The sequence below is a fragment of the Felis catus genome, chromosome X (genome assembly GCF_018350175.1).
Source record: "Felis catus isolate Fca126 chromosome X, F.catus_Fca126_mat1.0, whole genome shotgun sequence".
NCBI lineage: Eukaryota > Metazoa > Chordata > Mammalia > Carnivora > Felidae > Felis > Felis catus.
The window spans coordinates 124,973,416-124,994,291 of record NC_058386.1 but is presented as its reverse complement, the minus strand read 5'-3'; the positions used below and the strand labels follow the sequence as shown (position 1 = coordinate 124,994,291).

At 51.4% G+C, this 20,876-nt stretch overlaps 1 protein-coding gene across 20 annotated transcripts in view; it reads right to left on the bottom strand.

Moving 5' to 3' along the window:
* ZNF185 (zinc finger protein 185 with LIM domain) overlaps positions 1–20,876 on the bottom strand; it is a 95,342-nt gene that overhangs the window by 29,638 nt on the left and 44,828 nt on the right. For 6 of the 20 annotated variants that reach the window (XM_019824451.2, XM_019824462.3, XM_019824450.3 and 3 more), the window contains exons 3-15: positions 20,639–20,762; positions 20,148–20,213; positions 17,928–17,966; positions 17,744–17,821; positions 17,152–17,241; positions 16,272–16,358; positions 15,075–15,158; positions 14,769–14,810; positions 13,255–13,338; positions 12,696–12,785; positions 7,069–7,155; positions 3,939–4,040; positions 2,783–2,881 (exon numbers count right to left, since the gene is read on the bottom strand). In XM_019824451.2, the coding sequence (XP_019680010.1) occupies positions 2,783–2,881; positions 3,939–4,040; positions 7,069–7,155; positions 12,696–12,785; positions 13,255–13,338; positions 14,769–14,810; positions 15,075–15,158; positions 16,272–16,358; positions 17,152–17,241; positions 17,744–17,821; positions 17,928–17,966; positions 20,148–20,213; positions 20,639–20,762 (1,072 nt within the window). The remainder of the gene's footprint in view (positions 1–2,782; positions 2,882–3,938; positions 4,041–7,068; positions 7,156–12,695; positions 12,786–13,254; positions 13,339–14,768; positions 14,811–15,074; positions 15,159–16,271; positions 16,359–17,151; positions 17,242–17,743; positions 17,822–17,927; positions 17,967–20,147; positions 20,214–20,638; positions 20,763–20,876) is intronic. The other 14 variants (XM_019824452.3, XM_019824456.3, XM_019824461.3 and 11 more) reach the window with 11 other exon arrangements.

The following is a 20,876-nucleotide window of genomic DNA, read 5'->3' as shown; positions in this document are numbered from 1 at the left end:
AAGGGGAACCTACATCTGCCAGCATCTCAGTCCTGCTGTTAGTGTGGCACAGATGCCACTGTGTGTGATAACGTTTTGTGAGTCCCGGCTGTGAACTGGGCACCTGAGTTCAAGATCAAGCACTGCCCCTGATCAGCTCAGGGGTCCCTGGGGAAGTCTCCTGGTTTGGGGCTCCAGTATCCTTGCCTGACCTATACACCTCTTAGGGCTGTGTGGGAGTCCAGGGAGATTGTTCTTTACTAAATGCTCGGCACACCCACAACAAACTGGCCACTCCTACTGGTGGACTGGTAGATGGAATAGGGCAGAAGCCTGCAGCTTGGGAATGCACAACCCCTTCCCATTGCACCTTAGCACTCTAGAGCCATGTGCCCTCCTCAGCCACCTCCATGTGCTCCCTGGTACTGAGCATTCTAGTGCCAGTTGGCTGTCTCTGGGATTCCTTCCTCTGACTCCTGCTTGCTGGATTGGGCTGCAGTCCCTACAGGAGGGTCTATTCCCAGGCTCTGCCTCCTAATGCCATCCCTTCTGCCACCTCAGCTTGGGTCCTTGTGAATACATGCTGGGCTTTCAAGGCTGAGAGTTTTCACCACACACATCTTGATCATCCAGGAGAAGAGGGAAGCCAACAGCTGGGCACACTCTGTGGAAGGAGTCCAAGCCTGGTCTGGGTTCAGGACTTTGTGTCTATATGTGTACTTCCTCCCAAAGGGATGGATTCTATCCCCAACAGATGATGAGAACTGAAGGACTGCTCGAACAGATGCTCAGGGCACAGTACTCACTTAGATCACACAGCTGCCTGACACTGGGCCACCGTGTCCTTGTGGTTAAGTGTAGGCTCCCTGCAGGCACATTACCTGGATTCAAATCAGTACTTTGCTACCTTTCAGGTGTGTGACCTTGGGCACATCACCTGAAATGGGGATGATAATTGTGTCTGCCTCATAAGTTTTCTGAGGAAAGTAAATGGGATAATAGATGCTAAGTACTTAGAATAATGCCTGGGCCCTAACATGTGCTAAATTGTTCCTGTTTTTATTACTGGGGTCTGTGGACATTTATAGAAGCAGCATCCCTTTGTAGTCTATCTGTATCCATCAACTTGATACAGATTGAGTGACTGAGTGCTGTCTTACCCAGTATTTCCAGGGGTAGGTTGCATTCTTTGTCTCTGTAAATCAGGCAGGTTGATGTTCACAGCAAGCTGAGCGGTCACAGCTCACAGAGCACCTCATTGCCCATGCAAGCCTGCACTTGAGTAACACACTCACTAAGATTCCTCATGTTTGTTCCCACATCCATTTATCCCAGTTGTACTTGCAACCATAATTACTAAATTCAATTATTAAACTCATAAAAGTGAATGGAAAAGGAGTGGTTGCTTTTTGCATAAGAAACATTTTATGGGGCACCTGGCTGGCTCAGTCGGTAGAACGTGCAACTCTTGATCCCGAGGTTATAAAGTCAAGCCCCACGTTGAGTGGAGAGATTAGTTAAAAATAAAATCTTAAAAAAGAAACATTTTCCTTGGAAATATAATAAAGGTAAGTTTCTTAAAAATCATTGCCAAAATATGTACAGTTAAGACGATGTAAAAAACTAGGTTAAGTCTTTAGACTGCTTTGCAAGTTAATTTGATGTTTGGCTTAATTTTAAAGAAACTGAAAGCAGAAAGCAAAGACTTTGTTTTAGGAGGGTGTGTTAGCAAGAATGATCTGGATGAATATTCAAAGATAAAGCAGTCAAGAACTTTACCCAATCACACTGGACCAGAGGTCTACAACAGCAACAGTTAATCTGCACAACTGTGCTGGCCAGGACACAGTGAGGCAGGCTGCAAGTGCTGGCCTTTCAGACAGTGGTTGCCACTAGTGGCAGCTCAAAGAGCCAAGGCCCCAACCCAGTGGCCTTTCTTTGCACCTGCTGAAGCAGAGTGGTAGGGCAGGTGTGCCGGCTGGCAGCATGCCCTTGTGGCTCTCTGCAGACACTGGGCTTTGTCCGTCTGCTCTGAACCATAAGGGCACTAGCACAACTTGGAGCTGAACTATCTGTGCCAACATCAGCATACCTATACTTTGTCCCCAAGGATGACTCATGCTTGGTTTGCAGCCACTTAGGGACAGGTGGGACCTTGGGAACCACTCCCTGAATCACCTGAGAAAGTGGACCCTGACTCCACCCAGATCCAGGAACTTAGAGCCCAGCCAGACATGTTTATCTTCTCAGTGGGGCCACTGCTTTTCCTCTCACTGAACCACAGAGCATAGCTGTCCAGAGGAGGTGGGCAGGACAGGAAAAGGAGCTTAAGGATTTGTGGAAGGAAAAGAGGAAAGCAGAGATGAAGGACCTCCTTCTAGCTTGTCCTCGGAGCTCAGCCAAGAAGAGAGAAGGCACTGATTAACCCATCATTTGGTCATTCATTTATCCCTTCACTCATTCCGTACATATTCATTCTACTTCCTGGTGCCTGCCCAGGCAGGGCTGAACCTCCAGCTGCAAGTGGACCCTTGCGCCTGCTCTGGAGGATCTTGAGAACAAGTGGCAGAGGGCAGGAGAAGGAGCAAGATTCAAGCATAGGCAATTCTGATAAATGGAAAGCACAGGGACAAAGGATGTGGTGGGAGCAACTGGAGAAGCAAGCTGTAGACAGGACTATGGGAAATGACCAGTGTTCAGTCCCCCGTAACCCAGGCAGTTTTGGCAGCTTGACCCTGGCCTGTCACCAGGGACATGAGAGAATCAGTAACCTGGGGCCATCTGCCTCCTCCAGGCAGCTTACCCTCCTCTCCCAGAGTCAATGTCTGCTTCAATCAAGCCTTCAGGTGGGAAGCCCATGGCTCTGGATCCCACATTGCCATCACTTGACTGTGCACTTGACCTGTTATGGGAAGAGAAACATTTGCTGACTCTGATTAGGTTTTGATCTAATATAACTAAGATGTCCTGAGAGCCGGCCTCAAGGACTAGAAGGCCAGGCTCCCAGTTGCCACCCTGCGCTGCTCCAACTAGAGCCAACTGGACATCAGCAAGTATTTCTGCTTTTCTTCCAAACCTGATGGAATGGGAGAAAGAGTGGAGCCAAAAAACAGAGCAAAATGGCAACTTGGGAGGAAGCTGGCACAACGTGGGGAAGCCAATGGTCAAAAAAACAAAGGGGAAAGCACTTGGGGCCACTGATAATAATGGAGCCCAAGGCAGAAACAAGCTCCCCCAGACATCCCAGGTCCCCTGCCCTCATTTCATGACTGAGTCCCCATTGGGGGTCCAGAACCCCACACTGATAAAATGGAGGCAGACAGGCAAGGCTGTAGGCTCTTATCCATTACTGGTTACCAACTTCCCATTGAAGAAACACTCAACTCTCAGCCGTTGCTCACCACACCCAGGCTTCCTTGGTCTAGCATGAAGGACAGCTCAATGAGATAGTCATAGGATGGCTGGGCACAACCATCCCTTCTGGACTCATCATCCACCACTGGCTCTGCCTCCCATCCTTGCCAGCACCTGCCATGTCTCCCTTTATCCACAGTTCATCCTGGAAGTCTATGCTAGATGCTCTGTTGAGGTCAATGCATCCTTTGGTCATTGACTTCCCTAAACTTCTGACTTGGCAGGCTTGCTTGCCCTGGCCATCAGCACTGCTTTCAGTGGGGGCAAATGCACAGTGAACTTGGGCCAAGGGCTGGGTGGGGGTGGTCTGGCCTGGAGTTTTGTCCTCCTCTGCAACTGGCTTTCTGAGGGATCTTGGCAGGGGCCTGCCCCTCTCCAAACCTCATACAGTCCTTCATTTATTCTTCCAAAAGATATTCACTGAGGACTTGCACTGCCCCAGGCACTGGGGACACAGTGGGGGAACTGGACAGTCCTGGTCCCAGCTCTATCCATGGACCTTACATCATAGGCCACATGGGCTCTATGTCCCTGCACTGAGTTACCTTAGGTCTAGATTGGGACCCTTGCAGGCCTCCTCACCAGCCAAGTCTTCCTTGGCCTCTCTAGGGCTGGGGTCCTCCTTGTATTTGGAGCCCAGGGAAGATCTATGGAGGAAAGAAACATAAGTTAACCATCCAACCACACTGAGATGAAGGCATTTATCTCATACTCAGATGCCAACTGTCTCCAAGGAACTTAAAAGCTGATATTGCAGGACTAGCCAATTCTCAAAATATCATTACTAATAGCTACTATTGATTTAGGGTCAGACTCCATTCTCATGATTTTGCATGCATTAACCCTCCACATAAACCCCAGGATATGGGCACTATATTTATCCCTGCCTACTTTCTAGATGAGTGAATGGGAGCACAGACAGCCCAAGCAACTTGCCCCAAGGTTCCCAAGGGGAAGAGCTAGGATTTGAACCCAGTCTGATTTCAGAGTTCTGTACTATAATCCTCCATGGTGTTGAGACTTCTCCTAAGCTGCTAATTCAACCTCCCTCTGTTCTCTCTGAGGTCATCGGGGAGCCTCATGGTGTCCAACGCAATGGATACACTCCTTTCATTATTACCATTCAGGACCACTGACCCAGTGGGCCACTCCTGTCTTCTTTCCCAATTCATCTGTCATGACTGTGACACCATCTCCTACCTCTCTTGCCATACCTTCCCAGTCTCCTTCACCATTCCCTCCTCTTCTGCCCCTTAATGTTGGTGTTATCAGCATTCCTTTCCATCTGCATGCTCCACCTCTTTGCCCACCTCCTCCTCGACATCAACTGCTACCCTCAAACCAATGACTTCCACATGTTTGCACATCTCTGTGCTCCTGACCCATACCTCCAATGCCTTTCAGACTGTCCCTCGGTCAGCTCACCCTCGACATGGCTAGAATTGACTGCCATTCCCAGCTGCCTTCGGGGGGATGACCAGGCAGCTGCCACCTCCACACTGGGCTCTGTGCCCAGCCTGCTAGCCCCTCTCTCAATTCCCTTGATATTGTACTTCATGTAAACACTGACATTGAATCCCATTATTTCAGCTTTCATCTGTCTGCATATAACATGTAAATTTCTTGAACCCTGACCTCTCTCCCAAACCTCAACTACAAACCCTCAAATGCCTCCCAGCAATTTGTATTTGGTTGCCCACAAGTAAACTCATTATATATTCATTTAAAAATACTAAGTATTTATATCACCCCTCCTTGTCCCTTGCCCCTGGTCCTCAGTAGTGTGGTGAGTTATGGAGCAAAAGGTGCAGAGTGGGAGTCAGGCAGCCTGAGTGGAGTCCTGGATCTGCCTGCTCTTGGCCATGTAACCTTGAGCAAGTTACTTGACCATTCAGGGTCTCAGTTTCCTCATCTGTAAAATAGACATAGTGACTGCATCTGCATCATGCATGAGGATACCTGCTAGGCTGTTGAGGCAGGGCAGGGCTTGGTGAATTCTAGCTTTCTCTCTTTCTTCTTTCCCCAAATTTATTCTCTGGAAAGTGGGAGAGGAGCACCCCCATGGGATTTCAATGGTTGTAGCTTTGCCACTCCCAGACAAAGTACCAGAAGCCTTGTGGGTTCTGGAGACAGGAGGCACTGCAGGGATCTTCACTGGAGGCAGCCTGGCTTCCTCCTGCATCTCTTGGGATTACTTGGACCCTGTTTCTCAAAGACTTGTCACCTTAGGAAAATCAGTGAAGCAGCTTCCAATGTTACCTTATTAAAGATGTTGTCACACTGGATGATCCTCAATCATTCCAGCAATAAACACTCTCACATTTCTGTTCTGGGCCAGAGGGAATGTAATGAACATTTAGCTGCAGCCCCTGCCCTCCAGGCTCTCAGAGTTCTTAGGGAATATTGATCCAGGAGTGGACAACTGTTCATAGGCACCACATGGAGACCTGGGAGGCTGGAGACAAGGGCCCAAGGAGGGAGGGGTATACGAGGAGTACTGAGTTCAGGCTGCAGAGCCCAATCAGGGTGGGGGGCATTGCAGGGTTTTCCCAGGGGGCTGGAATGACTACTTCTGCCTTTTAGAAATCTCACCCAGGTAGAGATGTGGAGGGTCTAGGGATGGGGCAATAGGAGAATAAGAATAGGAAATATCTATAAAATAGAATGGGTAGGACTCAGTGCCAGACTGGGGTGGGAGTGTGAAGAAGAAGGCGCCAAAGAGGAGAGTAAAGGTACCTAGAGATCCATCAGGACTCATCTTGGATGACACTTCCTCCAGGAAGCCTTCCCTAACCAACCCACCCTTATGCTAGTGAGAGGCCCCTTTGGAGCTCCTACTGCTCCAGTGGGCATACACTCTGGCCTCCCTCCCCAGACTCTGGGATTCATGAGGAAGAGTCTCAGTCTGGCTGCTTCACAGCTGCCTTCTAGGCCCTGGCGCAGGGGTCAGGTGTGCATCAGGGGCTCAGTAAATGTTAGTTGAGTGAATAGCTAAATGAGTAGGAGAGAGAGTGCTGCAGGATACCTCCCACTACTTGTCCCTCCAAAGAGAATTGGACCCTCCATGCTCAGATCTCCCCTTGTCCCCGCCCCAGCTCCTAGCAATCCACCCCCCATCCTGTCTGCCTGTTGCATGGCTCTCTGCCTCCTATCTTGAGGCAGGGGCTGGGCCCTCTGTGCTCCTTGTAGTCCTCCTGTCCCTCACCCTCCCCAGAACCAGGTGTGGTGGCATCATGAGCTGTCAAGGCTGACCTGGTGACCCTACCCTGTTCCCAATAGTCCTGTCACACAAGCAGAGCAACTGCCCCAGCGGCTTCAGGGGGCTTTGCAGAGCCCATGTCTCAACCCAGCACAGCTGTCCTGTCTTGTTCTCAGTGCTTGGCAGGGCTGAGCCCTCACAGCTTGCTGGTGTCTGCATCTGCCTCCCCTACCAGGCAGATGGTCAGCATCTCTGGCCAGGGGACAGTCACCTCTGGCTTGCCAGGGCCAGGTTTGCCTCACATGAACCAAGTACTTGTCCCTAAAGAGGTGTGGGGTGAAAGCATGAATGGAGGCAGAGAACCTAGGTTGACCATGTCTCTTACCAACCAGCCCCTGGGCCTAATCATTTGCATCCCTTCCTTGCTTATCCCATCTCTAAATTGGTGTGGAAGGAGCCCAGCAGGGCCCCCATACCTCATTCCTTCCAGGTATGGGGTCATCAGGCGGAGTCCTGCCCCAGGTGTCGTGATCTGCAGGTGGACAACTTCCTCACCTCTTGTACTGCAGCCAAGAAAGATAGCCAGGGAGTTGCTGGTAAGGAAAGCCTCCCCCTTTTCCCATCTGTGCCAGGGGTCCAAGGGCATTCTCCTTCAGAGGCCTCCTGGGTAATGCAGTGGGACACCCAGAACCATTGTCTTTTTTTTCTATTGTCTCCTCTTTGGCCTTTAGCTTTCTTGGTGCTACAGCTGAGCTTGACCCACTGACCTCCAGGTTGCAGAGGAAGGAGAGTGAAACACCCCTTTACCAGTCTCCCACTCTTGAGCTCAGCCCCCTTTAAGCATAGCAAGTGGATTCTGGACGGAAATGGGACTGCCCAGCTCCAATGCCCTGTCTGTAGCTACTGTCATGATTCTGTCACCCACTTGCAGAGATGAGCCTTGGCTATGGTTCCACTGGAATGCCCAAAGTGGTTATTTGTGAAGCCAGTGAGAATTCTGGGTATATAGGCTGATGGGGACTGATGACAAACAAGAAATCAGGAAACCTACAGGCCAAAGTTGGAGAGCCAGTGGGAGTAGGATATCAGAGACTTGGGGGATGAAGGAAAGTGACCAGTTGCCTATGAACTGGAGTCCACAGAAAATCAGACATTCTCAGCACTCAGAGGATGCTGAGGATTCCCTTTGAGGATTCCCTTTGAGGATTCCCGTGCTCAGAGCCTGGCCCACAGCTGACCACATACATCCTGCCAAGTCTGATTCCACTGCAGGACCTGACCTCCAGCAGGCTTGGGCCATGGTGATGGCCAGAGCCAGAGGAAATCTAGAGCTCTCTGGCTTTGTGGGAGTACTCTTCACTCAAGACCATACCTTTCTAGGTCCACAAAGTAAGGCCTAAGCCATCCTTTAAGACCCAAACCACTTACAGCCACTCCCTCCTTTCTTCAGCTGCCTGTGGACACTGGGTTGGGTCCTGGGTTATAGATGGGGGTGAGTCCCAGGCCAGGTGAAGCCCCCAGCCTAGTGTGTATGGGGGGGGGGGCAAAACAGGGACAGAGTAGCATGGGTCCTGACTCTACTAAAGTGTAAGACTGTGCACAAATTCAGCCCCAAGTGCACCTGAGAAACTTCATGGAGATGTGGCCTCGCTGGGGGCCAGTTGGAGGCAGGTGGGAGAGGAAGAGATGGAGGCTGGCAGGGGCCTTAAATGATGAAACCAGATCTGGTGTGGCAAAGGGATGCCATGGAATGGGCTTAAAGTGGGGGGTGAAGAGCTTCACATGATCAGCCTGGCACTTTAGAAAGGCCCCTTTGGGTCCATGACAGGGAAGGAGGGGCCAGGGTGAAGGCAGAGAAACAGGTAGTCTTCACCTTGGGTGAGCCGGTGTGACTTGGCTGCTCTCCTTGGAAAGTCACCTTGGAGTTGATCCTGACGTCCGGCTCCAAGCTAAACTAGGAGGCCATAGAGGATCGGGTCAGTGGGCTGCCTGTGTATGTGCTTCCTGGGATTTGGCTGAGAGGTCGCACATTAGAGATGACAGGGGGAAATGGGAGGGCTTCCAGGGACAGGGGGCCTGGTGCACAGGGGCAGCTCTGATCTGTGCATGTCTCCTCCCATGATAGCAATGATGACAGCATAAAGCACCTGGCCAGGACACACCCCACTTGGGAACATCACAGGCAAGTAAAACATACTTCCTCACTGGTGTTTCTGGTTATGTGGCAGAGGAAATAGGAACAAAGTGTCACCCCAACCTGCCCAAGCTGGCACCTCTCCCTCAATGCCTTCTTCCTTTTTTGTCACCCCGTTTAGCAATCCCTTCTTGAAGACCCAGCTCAAGTGGCACCTCTTCCAGAGGGGCTGTTATGAGTTGCACTGTGTCCCCTTAAAAGATATACTGGAGTCCTAACCCCTGGTATCTATGAATGTGCCCTTATTTGGAAATAGGGCCATTGCAGATACAATAAACTTAAGATAAACTCATACTGGAGGAGAGTGTCCTAATCCAGTGTGACTGGTGTCCTTATACAAAGGGGGCATTTGTACACAGACACACAGAAGGAGTATGGCCATGTGAAGACAGGGGCAGAGACTGGAGTGATACATCTACAAACTGAGAGCTGCCAAGGATTGCCAGCAATACCAGAAGCTAAGAGAAAGACCTGGAACAAATCCTCCCCCAGACCATTTGAAAGGAACATATAGCCCTGCTGACACCTTGATTTAGGACTTCTGGCCTCCAGGTGTGAGAAGACACATTTCTGATGTTTTATCCACCGAGTTTGTGTTAACTTGTGACAGCAGCTCCAGCAAACTCATACAGGGGCCTTCCGGTGTCTCTTCTCCTGCAGCAGCCCACCAGCCCCTCTCAACAGACCTTCAAACACAGATGGCTCTAGTCCAATCTTAAATTGTCAGCTAGGCTGAGAGCCGATGGAGACCAGGAGCACTCTTCCAGTGTGGACCCAGCTGCCTGTGGGAGTACCTCCTTCTCCGCACCCACAACCACATTTCCCTCAGAGGCCAGCAAGATGGCGATATTGGTCTCTTCATTTGCCCTGCAAATCAGCAAGCCTATAACTGGGAGCACCCAGGCACTGTGCCAAGGATTTCATATGTATTACCCCTTTTAGTATTTGAGAAGGCCTCAGGAGGTAGGTATCACTACTCACTATTGTATACATGAGGAAACTGAGGCATAGAGAGGTAAAGTGGCTTGCACAAGGCCAGTATAAGGTAATGCCAGGGTTTGCCTTGTGCCAAAACCTGTGCTTTTACTCAGTGCTCTCCAGCTTACTCTGTCAGACAGCATGCTGGGGCACAGCCTGCAGGCCTCACCATGGTCGAATGAGGCAGAAAGCCAAGGAAGCTTGACCAGTGCTGTGACAGGGACAGCAACCAGGCCTGGGGGCCTTTGTGCATACCAGTTTCTCTGGAAGAGGGTATCTGAATAAGTTCAGTCCAGAAGGTATATAGGAATTGTCCCACAACGAGAGGGTTAAAAACAAGATTAACCTAAGAAAACATGTTTTGGGGTGCATGGAGGGAAGGCCCCCTCCACTGTTGAGCAGGGGGTGGGAGTGATGGTAGAGACAAGTAATTCAGATATAAGCACTTGGAGCTGAGGGACCTTTGAGATGCCAGGCAGGTCCGGCATCTGATGGAAGGGAAATGACAGCTGGACAGCCCGGAGGACACAGCCTGTAGGTGTTCTTGTGGTGCAGTCCTATTCCAAACTTTCAGCCCTCCCTGAAGTCCCTGAAGGGTTTGGCACCTAAGACAAGGGTTTTACTCCTGGTTGGCCTGCTGGGTGAGATGAGGAAGTTACATCAGACTTGAGCCAAGGAGGCTATTGCAAGGACAGACTTGGGGAAGAGGCAGCCTCTTCAGAGCCATACCTGGAAACAAAGCTGTGATATTTTCCTGCCCCACTCTGCCATAAACCAGCTTTTTCTGAGTCAGTACAGCACCCAGAGTTTGGTTGAGTCACTGCTCCCCATAGAGCTGCACTTCTTCAAGGGCACAATCCAGCCTGGAGTTCTCAGATAACCAGGCAGAGAGAGGCTGGGTATGGGGAACTGATGGTGGTTGCCTGACCTGACCAGTGCAAGACCTGTCTGGTACAGTGGAGTCAGAAAAGAAGACCACCCAGGACCAGGCAGTGGCTCACCTGGAAGCTGCCTGGCAGGGTTCCAGATATTTTGTGACTGCACAATCTGAGGGAAGAAGCACTATGAGAAGTATCAAAGTAAGCCTCCCTGACCAGCCCCTGTTGCACACTTCTGATGAGAACTCTTTCCTTCCTATTGGAGGCTTCCCCATTGTGAAACATCTCTGGTATCTAGAACTTTCTGTAATCTGGTCCCAATTCTGTTTCCTGGGGCCTCACAGGCAAGATTGATCTCGGACTTTTGGCCTTCACAACTGTGAGGCAGTATATTTCTGTTGTTTGAATCACCAGTTTGGGGTACTTTCTTACTGCTGCCCTAAAAAACCACTATAGCCACCCTGCTATGACAGCAGATGAAGGGTATTAAACATCCAAAAGATATGTTAAAATGCCTCTCAAATACATAATACAGCACAACCTAATTCTCCTAAGTTCTCTTTTAAAAAGCATCTGAAACCATTCACTGCTCTTCTTTTTCTGCACAAAAGACAAGGAGAAATCAGAGATGTGCACTGTTTGGGGCTGAATTATGTCCCCTCCAAATTCATATGTTGCAGTCCTAACCCTGGTACCTCATAGTACATTTATTTGGAAATAGGGTCACTACAGATGGAATTAGTTAAGATGAGGTTATACTGAGGTAGGGTGGGCCCCTAATCTAACATGACTGATGTCCTTATAAGAAGAGGAGATTAGAACACAGACACACACACATGGAAGAGCATGTGAGGACACACTGGGAAAGAGGTGGCCATCTACAAATCGAGGAGAGGCCTCCCTCCCAGCCCTCAGAAAGAACCAACCCTGCTGACACTTAAATCTCAGACTTCCAGCCTCTAGAACTGTGAGACAATACATTTCAGTTGTTTGAGTCACCCCATCTGTGGTTACAGTTGCCCTAGCAAACTAAGACAGCCCCTATGTCCCATCAATCCCCAAGTCCCATCAGTGCTGCCTTGTGAAGAGCTCTGAAATATTTCCACTTGTTTAAAAGTTCTCACCGACAGGGGCACCTGGATGGCTCAGTCGGTTAAGTGTCCGACTCTTGATTTCGGCTTAGGTCATGATCTCAGGGTTTTGTGAGTTCCAGCCCTGCTTCGGGCTCTGTGCTGATGGCTCAGAGCCTGCTTGGGATTCTCTCTCTCCCTCTCTTTCTCTGCCCCTCCCCCGCTCACAATGTCTCTGTCTCTCTCAAAATAAATCAACTTGAAAAAAATAAATAAAAATTCTAATGGACAAAAGTTTAGACAAACAGGGAGAATCACGACATGGAGGCAGTGAAGAAGAGGGGCAGTGGTGCTGCTGGAGCCATGGCCTCAGGATGGCCTCACACTCCTGGCTCCCTCTAGGAAAGAAGGTCTGCAGTCTTGCTCTCCACCAGTCTATGCTATGGCAGGTGGCCCTATCTCCCTCCTGGCACAGAGGAAGGAGCCCTGAGGGACCATGGTCACATACAAATTTTTGTGGGACTTGAACTGGGGAGGAAAGTAGGGGCTCGCAGTGGCATTACAAGAGCTGGAAAATCCCCTGGGGTCCCTAAAAGTGACCTGTAGACAAAGGTGCTCTGCCCCTCTGGTTTCAGAGTCTTCCAAGGGTGCCATGGAGGCATACCACTTAGCAGACTTGGATTTGGACAAAGCTCCCAGTCCTGGCAGGAGCTTTAAACAGCAGCAACAACAGGGAAGTGGTGCTCTGAACAGGACTTACCTTGATTCACTGAAAAGTACAAGGAGGTATTGATTGCTCTTCATTTGCAGACAAGAGAGCACCATTATTTGCCCAGACACTCAGGGCTCAGAAATCAGACCAAATCCGGACCCCGTCTGTAGTGAGATTACCAGCACTCAGTCTGCCCCCCTGCCCTCTCACCCCAGTCCCAGGCTGTCCCATCTGACCAGCTTACAGGCCAAAGCCAGCTCATGGCACCCACCTGGGCTCCCAGCTCCTGGCAGGGCTGGGCAGAGTCAGCATGTGCTCAATCCAAATCCCCTGAGACACTTTGGCTCTGTCTCCATCCACACTGGCAAAGAAGGCAGCTGTGAGTGGGGCTGGGGGCTGTAGAGCCTCCTTCCTCAGCAGAGGACAGAGGACATAGCTGGCAGGCTGAACTTGGACAATTTACAATAGAGCTATTAACAAGCCCAAGAATGGCAGGGCTAGCACTCTGATGGTAGGCCCTCTCAAACCCTATGGCTAGTACTTTTTCCTAGGATGCTGTGGCCACAAGTGGGATAAGATGACACAGATAACATTAAAAAGACAAGAGTGATGTACTCTCTCCCTGGAGGTCAGGCTGTTTTGCTCCTTTTAGCCCTAGGACATCCAGCCAAAAAGCTCTTATTGATTTCTGTGCCCTGTCTTGACACTGAGCACATGGGGACACTGACCCTGAGGCTTTGCAAGGAGATGACCTAGCAGAGGTTCCACAGTAACAGTGGCAGGCAAGCCTGGAAGCCACCAGCCCCAGACAGAGATGAGTAATTGATTACCTGCTTGAGCCAGGAGAGGATCTTCCTAGAGCAGGTGGGTCCTGGCTCTTCTCAGAAGGCCTGTCCTCATCCACCACCTCAACCCTTCAGGCAAGACGAGAAACAGATGCACCACTTGTCCCCAGGGCACCTGTGGCCTGCTCAGCCGCCCTATAGCTTGCTGTTCCTAAAGGACATGATTTCCTTCTGTGCTGTCTATGGCCATGAGGTGGCCCAGCCTGGAGGCTCAGCAACTCCAGTTTGGGATAAAGGACAGCATATCAGGTTGAAGAGTATCCCTTCAAAATCCATGTCTGCCTGGAACTTGTGAGTGTGACCTTATTTGGAAATAAGGTCTTCACAGATATAGTCAACATAATATCGGGTCACACTGGAACAGGGTGAGCTCTAAATCCAATGACCAGTGTCCTTATAAGAAGAGGGAAATTTGGACACAGACATACAGACAAAAGGTCATAGGACAATAGAGGCAGAGACTGGAGTGATGTGTCTACAAGCCAAGGATTGTCAAGGGTTGCCTGCTGCCACCAGAAGCTGGGAGAGAAGCCAGAGACAGTTTCTCTTTCACAGCCTCCAAAAGGAACCAATCCCGCTGACACCTGGATCTTGGACTTAAAGCCTCCAGAACAGGAGACAGTACATTTCTCGGGTCTTTGCCACCCAGTTTGTGGTACTTTCTTATACCAGCCCTGGCAACCTAATACAGCCAGTAAAAGCACATCATTATCTGCCACTTCCTTTATGCTGCCATCACCTTTTCCTGACTGTATTCCAGTCTTCAGCTCACTATTCAACCTTGTCATGGATGCTTTCCTTGTTTACCTCATGGAATGTCCCTAAAATTCAACTTTCTGGAAGTCTCTTCCCTATACTCCCCAAATATTCTTTCCCAGAAGATATTCTGTCTCAACTGAAGGGGACACTCCTCTCTCACTCAACTGGAGTGTCCTAATGTCCTGATAATTTTGTATTGAATTCTGTTCACCCTTTAGGGCCCATCTCCAATGTTATGGTCACTTCCAAGGGCCTGGCCAGGCAGAGGCTCCCAATGATAAGCCTCTGGACCCCAGCCCAGTAATCCCTCCTGCTGAGGCATTGTCCAGCCTGTCCCTGGTAGAGTGGGAGGGAGGGCAGGGGAACAACTCCTTTTTAGCCTGGTAGCTACTTTTGCTTCAAACCCCAGAAGCCCTTGGAAACACTAAGGCTCTACTGGGGATCAGGGGCCTAGCCCTGTTAGCAAATGGAAGTTTCCAGCCACAAGCTACGTTCTGTCAGCCAGATCTTGCCTACACAGAACTGCCTGCTGAGGCCACAAGTGCCACCATACCCACCTACTTGCTCATCTGGCCTCCAGACAAAAGCCACTAGGCCCTCACAACTTCCCTTGCTCAGGGACAGAGGCCCCTTCCCACTCTGCACCTGCTTTCCATGGTGATCATACTCCACCTCTGCTGGCAGGAGGCCTTCTCTGCAGCCAGCAAGAGGCTTGCAAAGATTCCCTTGCTGACATTTACCTCTTTGCAATGAACGGAGCCTGCATCTCCTGGGCAGGGCTGCTGCAAAGGAAGCAGAAAGGCAATGTGTTGGACAGAACTCATGGACAAGTGACATCATGACCACTTTGCTTTATAGGGTCCTGGGCCTCTCTCTCACTCCCAGTACCTCATTAGCCCTGATGGCTGGAGCCAGACCTCTCAGTTTTCCAGAAAGAGCATCTGAGAATCCTGGAAGGTCTAGCCAGGAGGAAAGGAGGGGAGCCAGTTGATAGCTGAGCTGGCCCAGAAGCCAGGCCCTGCTGTGTCTCCTGTCATGTAACTCACCTGGTACTCTTCTTGGCTGCTGACAGAACGTAGGAGTGCTCCCGGGAGGCTGTCTTCCTCACCACACTGCTTGCAGCTTCTGACCTGCGGTGGCACAGAGAGAAAGTATCTAATGGCATAAGGCAGGACTCACTCTGCCAGCATAGCCCAGCAGCTACCCAGGATGGCTCAGGGCCACCCCAGGGAGGCAAGTGCACAAAGCCAAATTAGCGCCTGCTCCCAGAACTATTCAAAGGAAACAGAGACCATGCAGCCCACATTTATCAAGCATAGGTTGTGGGCCTGGCCCTGTGCTGCATGCTGCAAATCCATACTGGCTCATTGAGTCCTTACAACTTAGGAAAGTAGGTGCTAGTATCACCCACAATTTACAGATGAAGAAACTGAGGCATGGGAAACTTTAGTGACTTGTGTGAGACCACACACTTAGCTGATGGCAAAGTGGGCAGTCAATGCTCAGCAGCCTGGCTCCTGAACTTCTGGCTCTTCCCTTGTACCTCCCAGGCCCAGGGACCACTGTCACTGCAGACTCTGGCTGTAGGATTGTCCATCTGCTAGACCTTCAGCACAGGAGCTTTGCTGTGTTTCTTAAGGCGCAGAGGGCCCAACAGACACTGGCAGTGGGGGCAGGCTCAGCCTGGGGTAGGGGGGGGGCAGTTATTTCCTCAGAGCCTAGCTGCTGCCCAAGTACCTGAGCCTCATTTTGAGGTGAGGGGCACTGGCACTTCCAGAGTGTAGCTCTGCCACCCAGCCATGCGGGCCCTGCCCAGCATAAAGCATACACAGCATCCACACAGCACACACGGCATACACACAGAGGGCTCCTCCTAGGAGGATGGCCGATTTTGGTTCAATTTGCTCAGGACCCTTTTTTAGCAAATTGATATAAAGTCCTGAAGCACCTCCCTCTGTACACTCTGTCCACCCAGGGGAGGCTTCCCCCAGCCCTCATTACCTAGGTTCTGCTCCATGAAAGTTTCATAAAGCGTCCCCTGAGCTGGCCCAACACTGAGTGGGTGGTTCAGGGTTCAATGAATGACACCTGTTGCTGGAAGCCACTCCTCCAGCAAACAAGCCAGCACTGATATTGTACATGTTGTGCATTTTGTCACTGCAACTGGCACCATTCCTATATTACTGGTCCACAGAAACTTGGGCCCCTGCCCTGACTGTGGGATGCTCAGCGGGCACCATTACCTCCGTTTCTGCTCATCAGATGAGAAGAGAACCTCCTCCTCTTCAGCATCTCCTGATGCTGAGCTGCGTCTGACATTGTAGGGTGCCCTGGGGGAGGGGAGAGGGTGTGAGGATGCTGTTGGTTGTGGCCCCTCCTCCCCCATCTCTGCCCCTGTTCCCTGTCACAGGCTGCCACCCTCAGCAGTTTGGCTTCCTGACTTACAACAATAATAGCACATGTTGGCATTGCTGCCTCTGAGTCTTTGCTCATGTCACTTCTTCCTCCTCAAGAGCCAGCCCTCTCCTCTCTCCTTATTCCAACCCTAACTGTCCTCCAAGACCCAGTTCAAGCCTCTCCCCTTCTCCAGAAAGATTTCCTACCTGGTCCATGTCACTGGATGGTTGTGACAAGGGATATAAAGCAATATAAAGATGTGGGGCCCTTGGGAACTGCAGATTCAACCCACACTTCTGTCCAGAAACCCCCTCCTTGGCCACATAGTGGGGGGCGTATTTGATAGGGGCCAGAAGGGGAGCCCCAAAGATTTATATCCAAGAAGCAGTTCAGATTTCAGCACAAAATGCCAATTACTTGGCTGCCAGGGCTATCATCATGCTCAGGATCATCAGGCCCCAGCGCGGCCCGGCCTACACCCCAGAGGGGTGCAGAGGCATGTCCAGGAAACAGAGTCAGCCAACATCAGCCCCAGAGATATGACCCATGACCCTTCCTTCAGACTCACCGGCCCCTTCTATAAGCTTCTTAGAGCCCCTGCTTCGCCACAGATCAGAAGAGCAATGTGCTCCAGGTCATAGTGGCAACTGGTAGGAATGTCAGGCCTGCTGTTTGGGCTTGTCCTTGAAGGAGGGAACTGAACTGGGTCTGCCATTGCATACTTACAGCTTCTTGTAATCCTCAGTGGTCATCTTATAGCTGGAGGAGGAGGGCCGAGGAAGCCCACTGGGAGCTGCTCTCAGCAGACCAGCAGCACTGGAGAGGAAAGGAGTTTCCATGTGCCCACTCCCAAGCCCCCTCTTGCTTCTAAATTTGTCTACATGCCCCAGCAGGAATGTGGCTGGTGGCCTTTCTTCTTTTCTTTCAGCCCTGCCACACACCCATCCCATCTGTGCCACCCTGAGCAGGGCAGCCCTCCTGCCATAGGTTGACCCAGGCCCCTTGACCCTGCCTTTATGATGGAGCCCAGGTTCAACCTGACACCAAGGCGCTTTGATGACATGCCACTTCAGCCTTCTGGGAAGAAGGTAAAGTAAAGCACACAGCTGCTGGGAAACAGGACTGCCCAATCTGGGTCATACATCCACCTGGGGCTTTGTGTCCCAGCACTACTCTCCAGGGCCCTGCCCTACACAGGAGAGCTACCATCCACCACCCCTCCCCACCCGTGACAGATAGAGTAATCTCTCTGCCATAAGCCTGACCTAGGCCCTCATGCCTGGTGCTTGGCCTAGGCCCTCACCCCAAGGACACACACCTTTTTGGATCTCCATTGGCCTTGGGGAACTGCCGCTGTGGCTGACACGAGCTGTCTATGGGCTTGGTGAACACTCCCCTATAAGAAAGCCCAGAAGAAGTAGCCCTGTGAGCTCCCCTGTGAGAATCCAGGGAGCAGTGGTGTGCAGGCATGTGGAGGCAGGCAGGGTCCTATGGTTACCTACCGGATGATATAGCCAGTGGGAGCCCTTGTGCTAGGAGGCCTGCCGAGGGAAAAGAAGGTATGAGGTGAAGCAAAGACGCCCTATTTCCCCTGCACCCAATGCCAGCAAAGTGGATTGGCTGGTGGGTGCCCCAGTGTGGTCAGAATGAGGGGAACAAGAGTGGCTGGCCATTTCTCAAGAGAGCCAGCTACCCCTTCACCCAAAGCCAGGCTTCCTATTCTGCTCCCTCATGCTCCCCAGGAAAAGTACTGGGACCAGCCCAGGATGGCCCTGGATCACAGTAAGTGCCCAGGAAGATGTGTTCCATGGCTAAACATTTGCCACAGAGGGGTCTCCTCCAAACTCAAGTTTTTCTCTCACCTTCCAGGACCCAGCACTCCCCTGAACAAGAAGTCTTCTGGGATTGATGACAGCGCTCCCACTCTCTACTCTCACAACTGGAGGCTGCATGGTCAGAGGCCTGGGGTTGAGGCATGGCAGGGAGAGCCCAGGGTCCCGGACCTAACCACACAGCCTCCTTTGGGAAGGCTCATGAGGGACCAAGGGGTAGAACCAAAGGCAGCTTCCCCACCCTTCCTGTTCCTTTGGGGCCTCTCTCCTCCAGCTCCTGAGATGCCCACATCACAGACTTGATGAAAGTTTGGGACTGGAGGGCATGGCTGGAAAACAGACTGCACATGCTGGGTGTCTCCTGCTTGGGAGCAACTGAGCGGGTTCAGAGGGCCAGTAGTGGTAGGCAGCAAAGAGCTGTGAGTTTGGGGTGCAGGGGCAGGAGACAAGGATTCAGCAGATGGCCTTTCTTTCTAGGAAGACAGTAGCTTAAGGGCTGGAGAACAGGGGAAGTGGGTCTAAGGGAACCCCACACAAGCAGGTGAGAAGGGCAGCACAGAGCCACAGTGTTCTCCATCATGGCAGACCCTGTCCTTAATAGAGACAGCAGCCTGCAGGTGACAAATTTGCAAGCACACTTGGGGTGGGGCCTGAGAAAGAAAGGCCATTTCCCCCCATCTAGCCACACAAACATTTTTGGCTTGGGGAGGCTAGGCCATGATCACTGGCTGTCCCTTGGATCCACTTCTTTCCCCAAGAGAAAAGGAGAGCCTAAGTTTATGTAGACTTCCAGGTATCCCTGCTCTAGGCCCTGAGTCACAGTGCCCTGGGATGTGCTTTCTAAACATAGCCCCAAACAGAAGCCCAGGGTGAGAACCATACCACCCAAAGTAAACTAGCCCCCTAGTAAGTAGACTGTCTTTAAACCGTCCTCAGGCCTTCACCAACTTTGCCAGCTGCAATAATCACAATCCATAATTCTCTCTTTTATGTTCACCTCTCTATTTGGTTCATGCCTGTGTTCCCTGCTAAGATGTTAGTTCCCCAAGGAGAGAGCACAGGACCTGGCTGGTACTGGATGCCGAGTCAGGGAGGGGTGGTGATGGGCAAGTCCATAGTTGTTAGAGGCAGCCCCAGAGACTTAGCAGTGAACTTGGATCCCTCCCTTCAAGCTGCTGCCACTGCCTCTATCACCACCTGAGAAAGATCCTGGCACTGCCTTCACTGCCAACTGCCAGTGAACTGTAGCAAGACTAAAGCCTGAGGTTTGCATTCCCACCACTCACTGACTTGGCAGTGCTTTGGAGCACCCCTAGACACCGATAGGCAAAAGTCTTCAAAATGCAGACGGGATGGGCTGTTTCCTTTGGCCACATGTCAGAATATGTCATCATGAATTTGGGAGACCATTGGAACAAATGTGTCCATCTCCCTGACACCCTGATTCCTTCTTAAAATTCACCTGTACACCCCAGAGAGCTATGCAAAGGCTGTAAATCAAACTGTGAGCAGTTCTTTGGTTCCGCAGTGCACTCAGCAATCAGGGCTACCTACAAGAGAGTCATGTGTGACTCTCAACACTGTGTAAATCACCTCAGATATGTTGTTTCACCCTTTACAGAGACTTCCCAATGTCCACTAGGCAGCTGGAACCATGGAGGCCCATTAGGTAGCCAGCCTCAAGGTCACACAGCAAGGCCAGGGATCTGAACCCAGTGACACCTGCGCTCCCTTTCCCAAGAGGAAGCAGAGTAGAAAAGCCTGTCTCTCCTGTGGATTTGAAATGATTCACTGCAGACCCTAACATCTATTTTGAGTTTGGGCTCCTCCTTATCCCCTGAAGACTGCGGCATGAGGCCCACCCACTGGCCATCAGGCATCACCTCTTACCTGGTCTTCGGGACTTCCCCAGCTGCTGAAAAGGATGTGGCTCGACTCCGACCAGGAGGCAGCTCTCTGGAGAAAAAGGGATCCTGAAAGAGTGGCTCTCTGCCATCAGCCACCTTGCAGCCTCCATCCTAGAGGCTGTCTGCTGAGCCCCAAAGCAGGTGAGGTGGGGTGAAGTGCATGCACCACAAGAACTTGGCTCACCATTCCCGTCTCACCTTCTCCTTCCCTGGCCTTTCTCCACATTCCACAGGCAAGTATGTACATGCCCACTCGGCGTCAAGGGCTTTCCCACCTTGTAACTTTGGTTGAGTCTTGCCCTCAACTGGATTGCTTTCCCGTGCTCTGCCCTCCCCAGCTTGCCTGTGGCCACATGTCCCCACTGAAGTCTGAATGGTGGAAGTCCCTCAGCATCCCCAGGCATCGACGGGCCTTTGTGGATTACAGCCCTACCCCACCTCATTGTTGCTGGCCTCCTAGCCTCCTGGACTTACAGGGTGTGGCCCTCTGATTCATCCTGCTTGATGATCCAGCTCTTGTCCCCCTTCAGCGTGGTCCGAACCTTCATCTGCTTGAGGACATTATTGCGTTCCTCCTCACCTGGTAGTAGTGGTTTCCCTGGAGGGGCAAGGCCAGGCAGCCTCAGAAGGGGAACCCAGCCCCAGGACACTGATGCCTCCCTGCCAGTCCTCCCAATATGCTGCTCTCTGCTGCCGTGCTTGTGGCCCTTGC